This window comes from Panthera leo, chromosome D4 (assembly GCF_018350215.1).
Source record: "Panthera leo isolate Ple1 chromosome D4, P.leo_Ple1_pat1.1, whole genome shotgun sequence".
Lineage (NCBI taxonomy): Eukaryota > Metazoa > Chordata > Mammalia > Carnivora > Felidae > Panthera > Panthera leo.
Window position 1 is genome coordinate 91387927 of NC_056691.1, and position 17330 is coordinate 91405256.

Below are 17330 nucleotides of genomic sequence, written 5' to 3' on the forward strand. Positions count from 1 at the left end.
CGTGTGTGCGTGTGCACGTGCATGCGTGGGATTTTTGGCCAAAGTCTGGGTGCTGCGCACACGTTTCTGCGGGGGCCGGTACGCTCCCTTGGTGATGGGCGCTGTTGCTGTTAGAGTTAATAGCAGCGGAATTTTAAATGTCGTGTGATTGGAACAGTGTTTTGGAGGGAAGAGTAAAAATCGTGGACCTCTACTCTCTCTCTTCCAGCATTCCGTGTTTCCAGGACGCAGTATGTTTGTCGCGTGAGATGTTCCTAGTCTTTTGCTTAGAACGCTTTTTTTTGTTTGTCTTGCTCAGAACCCTTGACCACCCGAGACTCAGGGAGCGATGGGGGAGAAGCGGAGAAGCTGTCTTTGTGCCGCTGGGTCCTCCTGTGGGGGGGCCGTGCTGATGCCTGGCGGGGGGGTGGGGGGGCACGCCCTCCGTGGACCGGCTCCCGCTGTGGAGGAGGGCGGAGTGGCCTTGGTGGTCCCAGGATGCCCGGAGAAAGCCCGCGGGATCTGCGGTTTCGTACCGAGACCACGCCCGCTGTGCCTCAGAGCAGAGTTCCCCTCCGTTTGCTCTGTGATGCTTCGGAACCCGGTGCAGCCTAATAAGGGAGCCAGGCGGCCCTGGTGGCAGGTCGGGTGTGCAAGCGGAGGCCGGAGGCCCCGCTTCTGTCCTGCAAGAGGTGGTTCTCGGCAGCACAGCCACAGAGGCCGAGAGCCTTGGTTAGCGATGGCCGTTTCGCGCGTGCGCTGCCACAGTGGTGCGGGGGCAGCTCTGGGGTCCGCGCCCCTCCGGGCCACGTGCCAGGGCCCGGCCAGACCCTGGCTCTGCGCCTCTGTGTCTTTGGGGCGGTCTTCACCCCAGGAGGAGAGTCTGGGTCCAGAACCCGGAGCGGGTGCTTCTGGAGCCGGATGGCTCGTCACTGGGGTGGCATCTCATGTGGGTCATCTGGTGTGGAGGCAGCCAGATGAGCTCTGCAGAGGCAGAGCTCCCACGTGGCTGCGCGCCCCCATCTGAAATGAACCTGGGCGGCCGGGAGGTGCTCCTGAGGGCCCGGGTCCTGCTCTGTGGGGGGCTTTTCGAAAGCCAACTTTGACAGGACGACTTTTTTTGGGCCTGAGTCGGAATGAGATGCGATGCTGCGGTAAAAACCCCAAGGTGACCCCAAGGGGGAAAGTAAACCAGCCCCCAGACCCAGCAGCTGGGGGGCCCACAGAGGCCACAGGTCAGACGAAGGCAGGCACTCGGGCTGCTTTGCAGGGGGGGCAGCCTCGGAGAGCCTCAGACCCAGAGGCTAAAGGGAGGCACCGGTCTCCAGAAGGTTTGCGTGCTTGAGAAAGGGGGCTTTCGGACCAGTTCCTAGAAGGCTGTGTCCGTGGCTGGGGCCCCGTGGCGCCTGTCCCTGGACCTGCGCCCGGGGCCTGGGGAGGGGGGGCCTTCCAAGCAGCCGTGGGTGTATCTCCGAGGGCATCTCAGGGGCCCTCGGGTGTGGGTCCCCCGCCCCGAGGGGCCGCCTCGTGGGCGTCCAGGACCTCAGGCGGCCCCCGCTCTCCCACAGGACGTGTTTGAGATGCGGTTCGCCAAGATGCCGGACGAGCCCGCGGAGGCGCCGGCGCTGCCCGCCCCCACGGCCCCCGTGCTGAGCAAGGGCGCCGAGAGCAGCCGCAGCAGCGAGGAGAGCTCCTCGGACTCGGGCAGCTCGGACTCGGAGGAGGAGAGGGCCACCAGGCTGGCGGAGCTGCAGGAGCAGGTGCGGGCGGTCGTCTGCTCCGGGGGCCCCTCGGCCGCGCCCGCGGGTCGGCGTCGCGCCCGCCCGGCTTGCGGTGGCCGTTCCGGGGGTCCCGGCGGACCCCGGGTGCCTCGCCCGCCGCGGGAGCGTCTGAGGGGGGCCGGCTCCCTGGCCGCTGCGGGGGTGAGGCGGCCCGAGAGCCGAGTGCAGGTGCCCCCGCGGTCACCACGGTGGGGCTGGCGTTGGACTTCGGCTTGAGCCTCGTTAGAGGCGGCGCCACAGGGAAGGTGGCCCTGGGTGCAGCCACCGGGCAGCCTGGGATCCGCGAGGATCCGTTTCCTCCCCTGTGAGGTGCAGCCTACGGTGGCCCCTCGTGGCCCATGTTGGGGGGGGGGGGTGTCCCTGAAACGACATGGTAGCTGCTGGCGCTGGGTCAGTCTGTGCTTCTGCCGCGTGGCCTCCCTGTGGCTTCTGAAGGAAGCTGTGGAAAAGCTCCTTCGTGCAGACGAATAGACCTCTACCTAACAGGCCTCTATGTAGACTTGCCTTCGTCTGGAAGATACCTGGTGAGAAGAACGTCAGCTACCATTTAAGGTTTTTTTTTTTTTTTTTTTTTTTTTTTAATGTTTATTTGTTTTTGAAAAAGAGAGAGAGAGAGTGCAAGTGAGCAGGGGAGGGGCACAGAATCGGAAGCAGGCTCCAGGCTCCAAGCTGTCAGCACAGAGCCCGACGCAGGGCTCGAACTCGTGAACCGTGAGATCATGACCCGAGTCAAAGTCGGAGGCTTAACCGACTGAGCCCCCCAGGCACCCTTGGCTGCGATTTATCAGGTTGTTACTATGCACCTGTCCTGGTCTGCACGTGTCACCAGGCTCACCTGCTGGCCTCCTGGCCACCCGTGAGCCGCGTTTCCGGTGAGGACGGCAAGGCGGCTCTTCTCCAGCCGTCACGGGGCAGTGAGGGCAGAGCGGAGCTCGATGCCACCTGCTCTGGGACCTGCCTGCCTTTCCACAGCAGGGTGTGGCCCCGGTGGCCCTGGCTCACCTCCCCGCAAGGTTGAGGTAGCTCCAAGGGCACCCCAAAGCCCCCGCCACCACCTGTGGCCCCCTTGGGCCAGCCCCAGGGCAGCCTTGCTCAGCCACCTGCTATCTTCCAGCTGAAGGCCGTGCACGAGCAGCTGGCCGCCCTGTCGCAGGCCCCAGTGAATAAGCCAAAGAGGAAGAAGGAGAAGAAGGAGAAGGAGAAGAAGAAGAAGGACAAGGACAAGGACAAGGACAAGGAGAGGCACAAGGCGAAGTCCGAGGACGACAAGAAGGCCAAGGTGGCCCCACCTGCCAAGCAGGCCCAACCGAAGAAGCCTCCCGCCAAGAAGGCCAGCAGCACGGCCGCGGCCAGCAGGTGGGCTGTAGTGCCTTCAGACCCCCTCGAGCCCAGTGCCCCACGTCCTAGGTGCTTGTGTGGTGGGCCGGGTGCTGGATCTGGGCCTTTGAGCCTTGGGGGCAAGTCCCGGCGATGCGGAGACTGGGCTCTCGTCATCCAGCGGGATGGGAGCTGGGTGGTCCTGTCTCTCCCGCCTTTTGGGGAGACTAGGGGGACAGATGAGGCCCTTGCTGCGAAGACTGGGCTCTGGGGGGCCTTGCTCAGCAGTCCGTGCAGCTAGCCTCTCGATCTCGGGCACCATCTGGCACAGACCTTGGCATCTCCAGGCTTTGGGGATGTTTTCCTGATTTGATGTGGGGGCACCGCACCTTGGCAGAGGTTCGGCTGTCTGGTCTGCCTACCTTCTGTCCTCTCTCTTGCCACACCAGCCACTGCCCTGAGGAGTGCCTGCCCCTCCCCGGACAAGGGGGACAGTGGGGGACGGGGGGAAGGCATGCCTCTCCCGCAAGGTAGAAGGAAGGCTTCCCAGAGGTGGGGTGACCGCTGTGCAAGAGCAAGCTCGGCAGCGGTCGGGTCAGGGTTCCAAGGGTCAGCAACAGTGGGGACAAAGCCATGGAGCCCATCAGAAGCGTTCTAGAAACTAGTGGGAATCAGGACGAGGTCGGCTCCACTGAGGAACAGAGACTGGGTCTCTGGGAAGAGGAGTGGCTGAGGTGGGCCAGCTTTGTTGAGGCTTCTGGTTTTATTCCCTGAGCAAGTGAAGGGGAGTCAGGAAGTGTTGGAGCTGGAAGTGGTCAGATCCTGGTCCATGTGGAGAAGGGGTCAGTGGGAGGCAGTAATGGGAGAAAGGACGCCCTGGGAGGTTTTGTGGTTCTGCAGGCAAGAGAGGTCCGGTGGCTGTGGAGGTGGGAGGCCAAAGGGACAGGCCGTGGTGCCTGGAAGCCAGAGGACAGAGGCATGTGGACTCTGGCAGCTGGGTTGACGGCAGCATTGTCCAGAGGTGGTGGTGGGAATACTCGGGTTTTGCCCTGCCTCCCTCAGATTTTCTCGTACTCTCTGTCTGGATTTGGTGTCAGTATAACACTGGCCTCAAAAACGAGTTGGGAGGTGCTCTCTCTTATTTTCTGAGTAGATGTGTAGAGTTGGTGTTTATTCTTAAATATTAAGTAGAGCTCCCCAGCAAAAACATCCAGGCCTGGAGTTTTCGTTGTTAGGTTTTTAACAGTGAACCCAGTTATTTTTGTAGCTAGGGGACTGGTCATCTTATCAGTTTCTTCTTGGGTGAGTTTTGGGGATCTGTGCCTTTTGGACACATTGCTCCTTTCCCTGAATTGTGGAATTTATGGGCATTGGTTTGTTTGCTGTGTGCCTTTGTTATCCTTGTAACATCTGTGGGGTCTGTAGTGATGTGTCCTTTCTTTTATTCCTGGTGGTGGTAATTTGTGTCTTTTTTCTCAGCGAATCTGGAGATTGATTGGTTTTATTGGCCATAGAAACAACTAGCTTTTACGTCATTGGTTTTTGTCTGCTTTCGCTTCCTTTTGTTTATGGTCTTATTTTTATTACTTCCTTTGCTTGCTTTGCACTTAACTTGCTCTCTTGAATTAGGAACTTAGGTTTATTGATTTGAGATCTTTTGTAATGTAAGCATTTAGTAATAACTATTAATTTCTATCTAAACACTATTTCAGCTGTACTCTATAAATTTGATATATGATTTTATTTGGTTCAAAATATCTTCTGATTTCCCTTCAGACTTCCTCTTTGACCACAGGATATTTAGACGTGTTAATTTCCAAGTAACTAGAGATTCTTCTGGACATTTTTCTGTTACTAGTTTCTGGTTTAATTCCATTAGGGTCTGAGAACATACATTGTGTGATCTCAGTACTTTTGAATTTCAGATTTATTTTATGGCCAAGATTTGGCGATGCTCCACGTGGACTTGCATATGTGTTCTCCCACTGTTGGGTCTAGTGTTGCCTAAATGTCAGGGGGAAAAAAAAAGACAAAAACGTGTCAGTTGGGTTAATTTGGTTGGTGGTGGTGTTGGTCTTCTGTCTTCTTGCTGATTTGTTGTATTATTAATTAACGTGAGGGAGAGAATCGTTGGGTCCCCAGCCGTAATCGTGGATGTGTCTGCCTCCTTTGGTTCTACCGGTTTTGCTTCGTATATTTTGGGGCTTGGATTTTAGACACACGCACACTGAGGACGGTGATGTCTTCTCGGTCAGTTGATTCTTTTACCACGTGCTGTTCCTTCCTGACGATATTCCTTTTTCTGAAGTCTTCTCTGTCTGATGCTAATACACCCACTGCAGCTCAGCTTTCTTTTGGTTAGCCTTTGATTCCCCCATTTCTTTACTCTTAACCTAGTTCCGTCACTGTATTTAAAATGGGGCTTTGTGGACCACATGTAAGTCGGGTCTTGTTTCTTATCCAGCCCGACTTTGTTTTTCTTTTAGTTCGTGTCTTTAGACCATTTACGTTTAATGTAGTGATTGTTACAGTTGCATTTTGGTCTGCCATTCCGTGTCTTCTGTCATCCCTCTGGTTTTTACTCCTCTGTCTCCGTTCCTGTCTCCTTTTGGATTATGTCAATATGGAGGTCAGTTTTTGACCTGCCGAATTTGAGATGAATTTGAGACGCCTGTGGGGTGTTGAAGGGAGCTGACCACTGTAGTCCTGTCCTGGCTCAGGCGTGGAGCACCTTCTGCTGGAACAGGGTGTTCTGTATCCCTGCAGGTACACATGCAGCCCTCAGCCTACCTGGCTTCTCTGCCTGGGGCACCACTTTGGGCTTGCCCCTTGGTAAAAGAGCCCGGTCCTGGAGAGGAAGAAGGCCAGACAGAATGTGGGCAAGGGGCTGGGGCTTCAGGGGGGCTGGAGGGACAGGGGCTGGAGGCTCCACGGGGTTGGGGGGGGGGGGGTAGGGACATGGGGCAGGGCCTCCATGGGGGCTGGGGGAACAGGGGTAGGGGCTTCACAGGGGACGGGGCAGGCGCTCCATGAGGCTGGGGGGACAAGGCGCAGAGGGGATGAGGCTGGGGCTTCATGGGGGTGGGGGGACGGGGGTCAGGGGGCAGGAGACAGGAGGATGGGGCAGGGGCTCCCTGGGGGCTGGGGCGACGGGGCAGGGGCTCCACGGGGGCTGGGGAGACGGGGCAGGGGCTCCCCGGGGGCTGGGAGGACACAGGCAGGGGCTCCACGTGGTCAGGGGGACGGGACAGGGGCTCTGTGCCACGGTGTTCTTTGCCTCGTCCCTCAGGCAGCCCAAGAAGGGCGGCAAGCAGGCGTCGGCCTCCTACGACTCGGAGGAGGAGGAAGAGGGCTTGCCCATGAGCTACGACGAGAAGCGCCAGCTCAGCCTGGACATCAACCGGCTGCCCGGGGAGAAGCTGGGCCGGGTGGTGCACATCATCCAGTCCCGGGAGCCCTCGCTCAGGGACTCCAACCCTGACGAGATAGAGATTGACTTTGAGACTCTGAAACCCACCACGTTGCGGGAACTAGAGAGATACGTCAAGTCTTGTTTACAGAAAAAGCAAAGGAAGCCATTCTGTAAGTTGTGGGGGGCAGAGCACCCTACTTGCCATCTCTGTCCTCCTCCCCCCTGCCTCCCCCGCTTCCCTCTTCTGTAGGCCCGGTGGGGGGGGCGGGAAGCTAGGAAGTGGGGTGGGTCACTCTCCTCCCCCCGTTCCCGCCACGTGCCCCAAAGACCGGTGCTGATGGCTCAGCCGGGCCCTCCTCCCCCGCCCTTGGGCAGGTGGGCAGCGCGTGCATGCCTCGGCGGTCACAGGGACAGGCAGGACCCCTGGGCCGGTCCTGAGCCTCCTGCATTTGAGTGCCAGCCAAGGCCTTCTCCACAAGCCTCCCTGAGGCTCCGTTTGGAGCAGGGCTGCAGGGAACCTCTCGATGGTCCCCGTGCCGGGGCAGACCAGTTTCCTCTTACTGGGAGTTGAGGGTCCAGAGGCCTCCCAGGACGGACGTTGGCACCGGACGGGGACGAGGCACTGCCTGGGGCAGCGGGTGCTGGGGAGTGAGGGAAAGGACAGGCCCGAGGAGGCAGGAGAGCCGGGCAGCGCCTGGCCCCAGGGAACAGCCAGCGTGTGCCTACACCTGCGTGCGGCCCGCTCATCGGGCTTTCTCCCTCACCCGGAGGGGTCGGTTGCTTCCCCCTGGACGGAGTCACGTGACCCCCGCAGTCACGCACTTTGGGCCCTCGGTAAGCTCCCCTTGGACTCCGAGGTGGCGGCACAGGCGTGCGGGGCGGCCGAGCCGAGGGAGAGCTGCGCCCGTGAGGAGAACTGTGAGTTGGAGGTCAGCGTTCAGGTCTCGACTCTGCCCTCCGCACGGGGGACGGGGTCGCCAAGCGGCACGCGCCCGTCTGTGCGCCGTGTGGAGTGGGGATGGCGTGAGGTCTGCAGAAAAGGCTGTGCCTGTGGCGAGGGAACAGCGCATGTGGGCCAGGGTCCGTGTCCCGGCAGGGAGCTCGGGCGGCGGCCCTGCGGGGGGGGGGCCAGGCACAGCTCGTGAGCGTCTGGTGGGGGGGGGGGGGGGGCTGGCTGGCACCTGGAGGCCGCCCTGCCGAGGGCCGGGTGCGGCCTTGGCCCCAGGGGTGGCTGCCCGCCCTCTCCCCGCCCCGCCTTCTCAGCTCCGTGCTCTTCTGCAGCCACAAGCGGGAAGAAGCAGGCGGCCAAGTCGAAGGAGGAGTTAGCTCAGGAAAAGAAGAAGGAGTTAGAGAGGCGGCTGCAGGATGTCAGCGGACAGCTGAACAACAAGAAGCCTGCCAAGAAAGGTACCTGTGCGTGGGCCACGCTGCTGCTGAGGCGTGGGGTCCCCCGGCGGCCCCTGCTGCTGCTGGCGGGGGGGGGGGGGAGGGTCGGCGGCAGGGCAGTGGCCGGCGGACCCAGGCTTCGGTCTGCGGCGCCACCGGCTCAGGGGCAGCGTGTCCTTAGGTGAAGCTCTCGATCTCTTGAACCCCCGAGTCCCTTGCCTGTAAACAGGGGACCCCGGTCCTGCAGGGAGGTCGAGCAGATGGGAGGCATGGGTGGGAGCGCCCCAGGCCAGAACCCCCGGAGAGGACTCTGTGGAAGGGCCTCAGTGTGGTCTTTGGGGGTGGACCCCGTGGCTTGAGAGGGACTGGGGTCCTGGCCCCCGGCAGCGGGCTTTCTTCCCGGCTGCCCCTGGCCAGGCCCTGTGCTTTGTGGACCGCGGAGCCTTATTTTAGGTGAGCAGGTGATTTGACTCGTTGTCTCTTTCCTCTGGAGGCTGTAAGAAAGGGCAAATAATTTTCTCCCGGCCCCAGGGATGGTGGCGCCCAGGTGGTGATCAGAGTCGGGGTCCCATCTGCACGATAGTGTGGCGGCTGGGTGCCGCCGCCTTGCCGAGTCCTGCTTGCCCTGCCCGCTCCCTCTGAAGCCTGGGAGGGTCCCCGGGATCGCCCCTGGGAAGGGCAGAGTAGGCGGCACGTGACTGGGGGATATCTGTATACTGCTGACCTCCCCCCACGCCCCGTCAGATCCTCCTAGCAGATCGCACCTGTGTTTTCTAGACTCGAGTATACTTAGCTATGTTGACCTCTGAGCTAGCTTTACTCCCACTTCTGTCACCAAGTGCGTGGGCTTCTGCTCACGCTGACTCTGCAGTGCCAGCTGTGGGTGGGGTCCAGCCATCCGGTTCGGTCCGGACACTATTTACGTAGGGTTCGCTCAGACCCCAGTGGTGGGGGGTCCACCCCCAAAGACCGCCCTTCTCTTAGATGCCAGGTGCAAGTCCTGGGCCTGCCTTACCACCGACCTGTCAGCTGGGGTTCCCGAGACCCTCTGCTCGGATTTGATAATTTGCTAGAGTGGCTGGCAGAACTCAGGAAAGTGCTTTATCTACCGTGTCGTTTATTGTAAAGGGCACAACTCAGGAACAGCCCAAGGGGAGGGGTGGCAGGGGTGAGGGCGTGCAGCTTCCCTCCCCTCGCTGGGCACGCCACCCTCCCCGCCCCTCCGCCCGTCCGCCAACCTGGAAGCTCCGGGGAGCGAGAACATTTCAGCGCTCCGCCTCCCCTGCCCTCCCTTCCCCGGAGTTAGGGGCCGGGGGGTGGAAGTTCCCAGCCCCCTCCACACGGTTTTCCTGGGGACCGGCCGTACCCTGAGTCGCTCACGAGCCTAAACTCGGGTGTGATGTAAAGGGGGCTCCGCGCAGATAACCAAAGACGTCCCCGTGCGGGGATTCCCAGGGTTTGAGGAGCTCTGTGCCCAGAACCCGGCCAGAGGCCGAGCGTCTCTTACCGTACCATGATCTCATTAACGCGGTCATTCTTTTCAACAAACGTTCGTTAATGTCGACCGAGCTCCGGGGTGAAGAAATGGGTGGGTCGAGGCACGGGACGTGGCGGTGTGACGCCGGTGGACGTTCCGGAAGGGCTCGCCCGGCGGGTGCGGGGGTGCGCGGGGGAGCGCGGGGGAGCGCCTCTCACCTGCCGCGTCTCCCTCAGAGAAAGCGGGCTCCGCGCCCTCGGGAGGGCCGTCCCGGCTCAGCAGCAGCAGCTCGTCCGCGTCCGGGAGCAGCAGTTCCAGCGGGTCCAGCTCCGACAGCAGCGACTCGGAATGAGCTCTGGACTCCCAGAACGGCACAAAACCAGCAACGTCGCACACGCCCCAACTCTGCAGTGTTCCCTTCGTTCCCTTCTATGGTTAATATACTACTTTCGTTCCACGGTGTGCGGGCTTTCTTCTTAACTCAGTGTTATGGTAGCTTCCAGTTTTTGCTTTAATAGGTCAGAGACCTTTCTCGTGGGTACGTGAGGCTTTATGAGACGGTGCGACTCTGCATAAAGTCTTTGTAACCGAACTCGGTTGCTTGGAGACGGTAACTTCGAACGCTGACCCGACGGCCGTAGAAAAAACATGCCAGATGCGGTCTGAGGTTTCTCGCGAAACCCCTCTCTTACGCCCCACCTGGTCTCTAGCCCCGGAACGCATTGTTGCAAAGGAAGTTTCTCTGGATGGTACCGTGTGGAAAGCGGTCAGCTTGGCAAACAGGCGCTGTCTTTGTCCTTTGGGCCCCGAGCTCAGCCTCGCGGCTGGGGTCGCCTCTTTCTGGGGGCGCGGAGAACAGCCAGCCTGGCGCGGGCTTCGGGGGCCCCGTCCAGCTCCAGGCAGGGCTTCTGCAGGGGCGGGGAGAGAGGCAGGCGGGCGCGGAGAGGAGGGGTGTCCGGGGCTCCCGGAAGGGAACACGGGGGCTGCGTGTGCAGTTCATAGGTTTCCATACACTGAAACTTTTACCTCAACTTAAGAAAAAAAAAAAATAACAAAAAACAAAACAAAAAAAAAAGATTAAAAAGACAAAAAATAAATAAAAAAATAAAAGGAGACCTTTTTGTAAGGTTCAGCAGTTTTCTACGAAAGCCCAGCCCGACGTGTGTCCCCAACTCCTTAGCTGCCGCACACCCTGGAACCGTTTCCCCAACTTCATGTATATATGGATACTTTATTTATTAACATCATTGGTCATTTTTTTAAAAAAAAGAAAAGAAAAACAAAACTGCAAAAGAAATGCATTAAAAAAAAAAAATATCGCAGAAGTGCAGGCCTCGTCAGTGGTTGGCAGGAGAACCCCGGACTCCGGCCTGCAGGTGCTCTTGCCCCACCGCCCGCGCCGGCCCCCCTCCCGGCTCCGCTGGGGTTCCGCGTCTGTTCTTCGTGTGTGTGTGTGTGTGTGTGTGTGTGTGTGAGAGAGAGAGAGAGAGAGAGAGAGAGAGAGAGAGAGACGTTTGCAGACGTACAGGCAAGTTCCAGCTGCAGCACACCCCCAGTTTTTATTATTTTGTTGAGTTCTTTTGTATTCGCCTCTGGTCTCTTTAGGACTGTTTTAAAAGAAATCAATTTAGGGAACCCCAGTTATATAATATAAACTTTGTAATCTGAGAGAAAAAAAAATGTATAGTAAATCTAAGTCTTGATTTTTAACTTTCTATTGTAAAAAATAATAATAATAATAATATACAGAGTTTAACAGAAGGTTATGTTTTGGTTTTGTTTCTTCCAGAGGCCGCCCTGCGGCCTTTGAGTACAGGGACGCCCCGCCCCACACTGCCTGCCTGAGCTCTGAGCGTGTGGCTTAGGCCAAGAGTGCCGGGGTCAGCCGTCCGGGTCCCCAGACGGGGCACCCCTCACCTCCCAGCCCCGGGGGCAGGGGCAGCGGCAGCGGCCCCCCGCTGCCGCCTTTCAGCCCACCCCCGGGCTCGCCCTGGCTGGGCTTCTCTCTCCAGGGGTGAAAGACCCCCAACTCCCCGGCCGCAGGAGGGTTCGCTCCCCAAGACCACACAGGGCATTTTCCCATTAGCACAGAAATGACTGACACAGGGCATTCTCCCAGGCCTCCCTGAGAGGACTTCCTGGAGGCGGGTGCTTGGGGGCGGAGCTGCGGGTGGCCTGGCCTTTGGTCTGGTGGCACGTTTCCAGGCAGACGAGGGGACTAGTCCTCAGTATCCTAATAGGGGGGCAGTTTTTTTAAATCATAAAATGCATTCAGATTCCACCGGCCCTTACGGTCACGGATGCCCTCGGTGGATGTGGAACTCTGACTGAGGGGGCAGTGGATGGGTTACCTTTTTTCTTACTGCTGGTGATTCTGACGCTAGGTGAGTTTTGAGCCAGTTAAACTTTTAATCACGTTTTGTTTATAATCAAAATATATGTGGATTTTAAACTTGCCATTTTTTAAAGTTACCCTTGTTTTTCAAAGGTGTTTTCTAAGCAGATCTTTAATGGAATATTTAAACTAGGACTTTAAGGAATTAATACGTGACACGATGGATGGGTCTTAAAGCAGGATCTCTCTGGCAACGCACGGCGAGCGCACCTCCGGGTGACGAACGGACCCCGAACAGAGGGTGCCGGGAGTTGCACGGGGCCGAGGGGGGCTCCCGGGGAGCACCTGTCCAGCCGCAGAGGTGGCGAGGGGCCTGTGTGAGCCGGTAGGTCGGGGAGCCCGCGCTCCTCACACAGCGGACGCGTTTCCGAGCCCTTCGGTACCCGCCGGCTCTGCGGGAGACCGGGTTCTGGAACGCCTCTGCCCCTCTCGCCCCGGGAAGAGGCTGCCGGCCGCGATGGCGCGCAGGGCTGCTGTCCATCCAGAACAGTCGTAGGCTGTCGGTGCTGCGGTTTTCTTTTTTAAGGCTTTCTGTGCAGACTTCAAAGCTGGTTTCTCTTTAGAGTTTGGGGGCACGTCCTCGGCCCCCTCGAGGTCAGCCTGCGGTGGCTGCCGTCTCTCCACGTCTCTGTGCTGGGGAGGCTGCAGCGGGACGACGGGCAGGGCCGTCCCGGCGCCGAGGACCCGAGGGCAGCCCCACACGGCCTCTTCTCGAGCGGGAGGGACCCGTGCGCTTAGGAGGTTGGCCTCACGTGAGCCCCGGAGGCCGAGGGGGCAGAGACCCTTGCTCCTGCCGGGCGGCCGGCGTCCTCTTGCTTACAAACTGTAAGATATGTTTTCCTTTTGTTTGTTTTTGTTCTGCCACACCCACGTCTGTGACAGCCCTCTGGGAGAAACACCGCCCAGAGAAGGGACGCATTCCACCCGCTGTAGCCTGTGCCTCGATGCTGGCGTAACGCGTCCAGGAAGTTTTTCTTTTTTATATTTAAAATGTTACTTTTCTGTATGATGTGCATGCAAGTTTACCGTAACTTTTCTTAAACTTTTTAGTGCCGTTTCTAGTATATTCCTGTAAATGTCAGTTACTGAAAATGAGTCCAATGTAAGTAGTTTTAGCTTGTTTATTGCAGTGCTGGCCTCAACACAACAGAATAAAAATGGTAGAAAGTACTCTTGGATGTCTCTGGTAATCATGGACCCTTCTCCTGGGGCATTTGTTTTGTTTCATAATAAAACAAACAAAAAAAAAAGAGGTCCCGTACGTGCTGTTTCCTGTGCTTTCGGTGGCTCCCAGCCTCCTGTGCGTGTGTGTGGAGGTGCTCGGAAGGCGGCCCAGTCCCCTTACTGCTGCAGAACGAGGGGCCGGGCAGAAATACCCCAAGCAGCTCCGGTCCTCCCCCCGGGCAGGAAGGCACCAGGGTTTCGGGAGCATCGTTCGTAGCCTTTCCTGTCCGCTAACTGTCCTCCAGAGCAAGCTGTCCTCCATGTGGAGGCACATCTGTCACGATCCCGTCCTCCTGCGGCCATCCCTCCTCTCCGGGCGGATCCCCCCTTCCCCGCCGTGCCTCGGTCCCCACGGGGGCGGGTTCCGGGACAGCGGGCATCAGACACTGTCGCACGTTTGCGGAGCCCGGCGCGGAGTAGAAGCTTCGGCGAGGAGCGGTTGACGCGGGAGCTCGGACGCTGTTGTGCAAGCAGTCTGGCCGTTTGAGCCGGGCCTTGTGGAGCCGTCCTCCAGAAAGCTGCCGGTGGGCCCAGGTCCAGGCCTGGCGCCCCGCCCCGCCCCACCCCACCCCCAGGCTGTCAGCAGGCACCCTCCCAGCATCCCCTGCACCGGCATCCTTGTCCACACTCTTCCCCCCACCCCCCCCCCGCCCTGCCTCATCCAGGCCAACCTCCCCAAGGACGGGGGCTGGGCCGTGTCCACCTCAGTGGCCCCAGCCCAAGCCAGGGAGACCAGCAGTCCGGGCTTCCCTCGGGCAGACGGTGGCTTCCGATGCTCTAAGCAGCTTAGCACCTGCTGTCCTACAAGCAGCCAGTGCACGTCAGTCACCTGCACACCCTGACCCGTGCAGACACGGGCGGTGGCCGGTGCCGGTCTTCCCAGGCGCTACCCCTCCATGCCTGGGGCCAAACCGAACTCAACCACCACCTGTTCTCAGGTTCATCCGAGGTGCGGGTCAGCGTGTGGCACAGAGGCATTCCCGATGAGTCTCTGAAGTCTGCTTTCTTCCCAAGCAGGACTTTAACGGGAGACCTGCAGAGACATTGACCCAGCTGTCCACTGGGTTAATTCCCGTGTCAGGGCTGCTCGACAGGCCAGCCCTCACTGCAGGGGCCTCACTTGGTACCTGGGACCAGCCTCCCTCGTTCGCTCCGGGAGGCGATCCACGAAATGTGACTTCAAGCCTCCCAACCCACGCAGCAAGCCGGCCAAGGGTCCGTCACAAAAGACCAGGCCGGTGGCTGGACACTAAACATTTGGGGAACGCACTCGGACCCAGCAGTCCCAGTTCCGGGATGTTTGCCAGTGAACTTGGCACAGCCACAAAAAGAACCACGTACGACGAAGCTCGAGCTGTGCTGTCTGCACGGCACCATCAAGGAGACCCTCTGCCCACCTGCCGGCTCACCGGAATGCTGATCAGACATTCAAAGCATGGTGGAGACGTCCATCTGTACAGCAGAAGAAACTCCCAGAACAAGGCGCACGGCGCAGGCCGTGCCTTTAAAAGCATGCGCAGTTGTGCGCGCACACGCACAGGGCTGATGCTTTGGGGTTGCTTTATGCGTTCCTGTAACGGGGTTTGTAGCAATCATTAGATTCTCCTGGTATGAACACACACACACACACACACGCACACACACACACAGAATCTGAAGCCAAGTTAAGGTGCTACGAACAAACATAAAAGAAAAAAAAAAGTGAGGAAGGAAGGAGTGTCCCAAAGGGTATTTATTTAGAAAAACCAGCCTTGACAAAAGATTCCCACAGCTGCATGGCTGCATGGCTCACAGCATTCAGTCCCAGCAGACGGCAAAGCCTCTGAAAACGCCTCCCGCGGCACGCGCCCGACCCCGCAGAGGTGGCACACCGCGAAGCCGCAGCGGCCTTTTCCAGCCACGCGATTGCAGCCCAGTAGTTCTGGGCTTCCGCCCTGGGTTGGGACGTACTCGGCAGCTGGTGCGGAAGCTGCCCCGCGCCTTGCACGCGATGCCCATCTTGTAACAAGACGCGCGGCGTCAGTCCCTCCTGCGGTGCCGCCGCTGGCCTCGGAATCCAGCTTGCCCCCCGCAGACGCTGCCTGCCCACACGTGGCGCTAACTCCTCCACCGTTTTCTAGATCTGTCTCCAGACCAGGCAGAAGGGACAATGCTGACGACAGCCTAGAAAGTTTTGAAAAGGTGGTTTGTAGCCAGGGGAGTCCCCCTTGCTTGGTTCGTTCGGAAGCGTCAGAGAAAAGCGGCGTCTGGCCGTGCCCCGGCCTGGGCTGTGCCCGCAGTGCCAGCGGACCGGGCACCGGGCCCAGAGGCCAGGTCCGCCAGTCACTCGATCCCGTGAGAGAGGGCTTGGGCGCCACCGGCCCGGCTTCGTCTTCGCGCTCACTATTCGCGATCTCCCAGGAAGGACTGGAAATCACCAAGGCCCCTGAACGAAACGTGGCCTGTTCTCCCTCCCCCAAGCCTGGTGCCTGGGCCCCGGTCTTCAGGCTGGAGTTACATGACCGTACAAAACTTGGACTGGCCCGTGTCCCGGGAGACCTCAAGCTTGTTTCTGTCCCGGACCAGGATGGCCTCGTTTCCGTACTGGGAGTACCACATGCTTCGGCTCCTGCTCAGGTATGTCCCAGGGGGCACGGATTCCAGTGTCTGCTGCTGCTGCTGCCAGATGAGCAAGGAGGTGTCCCGGTACCGGAGCCGGGCATAGCTCTCAGACAGGGCCTTCTCCGCCAGCGGCACGCGGCCACTCATCACTGGCCGCAAACTCCCCTCCTGGGCTCCTGCACACCGGGCCTCTCTGAGCCAGAACTCGCGTGGCGTGGACAGCTGCCCGCTGCCTTACGCTAAGTGCGCTAACTAACTTTTTCGGTTGTTGGGTTTCGGGATCCCCTATCGAACTCCGTGGTGAAAAGGAGGAATCGAGGCCCTTTGTAGGCAACACCCTCAGGACGACTGCATCGCAAGGAAACTTGAGAGGAGCCTCTGAGCATTCTGGAAGCACACCTGAGAAGCACACGCGAGACAGCAAGCTGGACGGTGGCGCCCCGGCCACAGAGTCTTCTGCTGACGGCTGTGCGCACCTTACCAGATGTGCGGTTGCCAGGGACGAGGCACCCACCTTGGGGGACTTGCCGGGGGTCTACTGTGATTCTGACACCATGGCTGGACCCACTTCACTCGGAAAGGTATCTCTGGTGCCCTGCGTGAAAGGACACCGTGCAACTAGACGGAACTTGACCTCATTCCCCGTAGCTGCCCTCCGCTGATCTGGGCCTGGGCGGGCCTCCTGCGCTGATGCACGGCGGGGTTTGGAGACAGGCTTTCTTCAGTGCTTTGTCCTCAGCTCTCGCCCAGGGTGATGCTACAAAGAAACGACCATGTCGTCAGGGGCGGGGGAAAGCACCCAGCGGCAAGCGGGGCCTTGACGGCTCAGGATCTTAACTCTTTTTGGATCTGGAGCACCAGGCCAAAGTACTGACACGTTTCACGATCTCAGTCGCCGTCCAGTGGCCCAGACTGTGAGCCTGGGTTTGAGGGGCAGGCCTGTGACTTATCCTAGTTCTTTTAGGAGCTCACGGGCAATACCGGGGAACTGCCGGTTGGAGCGCGTGAGTCTGCATCTGTGACGTAAGTCCTGAGAACTTGAAAGAGCACAGGTTTTGGGGCTCATCCCTTGGCGCCTGGCCTGGAGGGTGTTTGCCTGGGCTGCCCGTGCTGAGGATGGCTTGGTACTCACCCCGCCACCAGCACCTTCTTTCTGCTCCAGGCATCTGGGAGGCCCCTGGGCTGGAAAGAGAAATGACGTCATGTGGAAACCAAACAGGGAAGCATCCACAAGACCCCCCCCCCCAAATGCTTTCCCAGCCATGCAGAATTTTCCTTCTTTATGGCCAGAGTCCCCATCACTCAGCGCTGCCCTCGTTTCTGGCGGCAGAGTCTCCCTGACTTTGCCCAGCCAGCGGGCATCCTTCATGGCACGGGATCCCTTCATGGCACGACCCTGTTGCCTCCCCAGCATCCTGGGCCCTCCACCCATCACTGCCTCCTACGAGGAATCACCCTGTTACTGGGCTCTTCCCCCACTGCCACCCGCCCCAGTCACCCCTTCCCATCGCCTTCTCATCCCGTCGCCTCCTGCCCGGGTCACCCCTCCCCATCACCTCCCGTCCCAGTCCCCCGCGCCCCCCCCCATCGCCTCCCGCCCGCCCCGGTCACCCCTCCCCGTCGCCTCCCGCCCCAGTCCTTCGTGGCCCCCATCGCCTCCCGCCCCGATCACCCCTCCCCGTCGCCTCCCGCCCCAGTCACCCGCCCCCACCGCAGACCCGCGCCCAGTCACCAGCGCCGAGGGGCCGCGGTGACGTG

At 59.6% G+C, this 17330-nt stretch overlaps 2 protein-coding genes across 8 annotated transcripts in view; one reads left to right on the plus strand and one right to left on the minus strand.

Annotated features, from left to right (window-relative positions):
- BRD3 (bromodomain containing 3) overlaps nt 1–9814 on the plus strand; it is a 63413-nt gene extending 53599 nt beyond the window's left edge. For all 5 annotated transcript variants that reach the window (XM_042911974.1, XM_042911973.1, XM_042911976.1 and 2 more), the window contains exons 8-12: nt 1548–1739; nt 2875–3116; nt 6367–6659; nt 7771–7896; nt 9589–9814. In XM_042911974.1, the coding sequence (XP_042767908.1) occupies nt 1548–1739; nt 2875–3116; nt 6367–6659; nt 7771–7896; nt 9589–9704 (969 nt within the window). In that variant the 3' untranslated portion in view covers nt 9705–9814. The remainder of the gene's footprint in view (nt 1–1547; nt 1740–2874; nt 3117–6366; nt 6660–7770; nt 7897–9588) is intronic.
- A 4884-nt stretch (nt 9815–14698) lies between these two features.
- On the minus strand, nt 14699–17330 carry BRD3OS (BRD3 opposite strand). Of its 3 annotated transcripts, none has more exons than XM_042911989.1 (3): nt 17305–17330; nt 16705–16754; nt 14699–16329 (listed from the first exon to the last, which is right to left on the minus strand). In XM_042911989.1, exon 3 carries the CDS (start codon nt 15717–15719, stop codon nt 15465–15467), a length of 255 nt encoding a protein of 84 aa, XP_042767923.1. In that variant the 5' UTR covers nt 15720–16329; nt 16705–16754; nt 17305–17330; the 3' UTR covers nt 14699–15464. The 3 variants fall into 3 exon arrangements, with proteins under 3 accessions (XP_042767923.1, XP_042767925.1, XP_042767924.1); XM_042911991.1 differs by having other exon boundaries at nt 17284–17310; XM_042911990.1 differs by lacking the exon at nt 17305–17330 and adding an exon at nt 17284–17300 and having other exon boundaries at nt 14699–16754.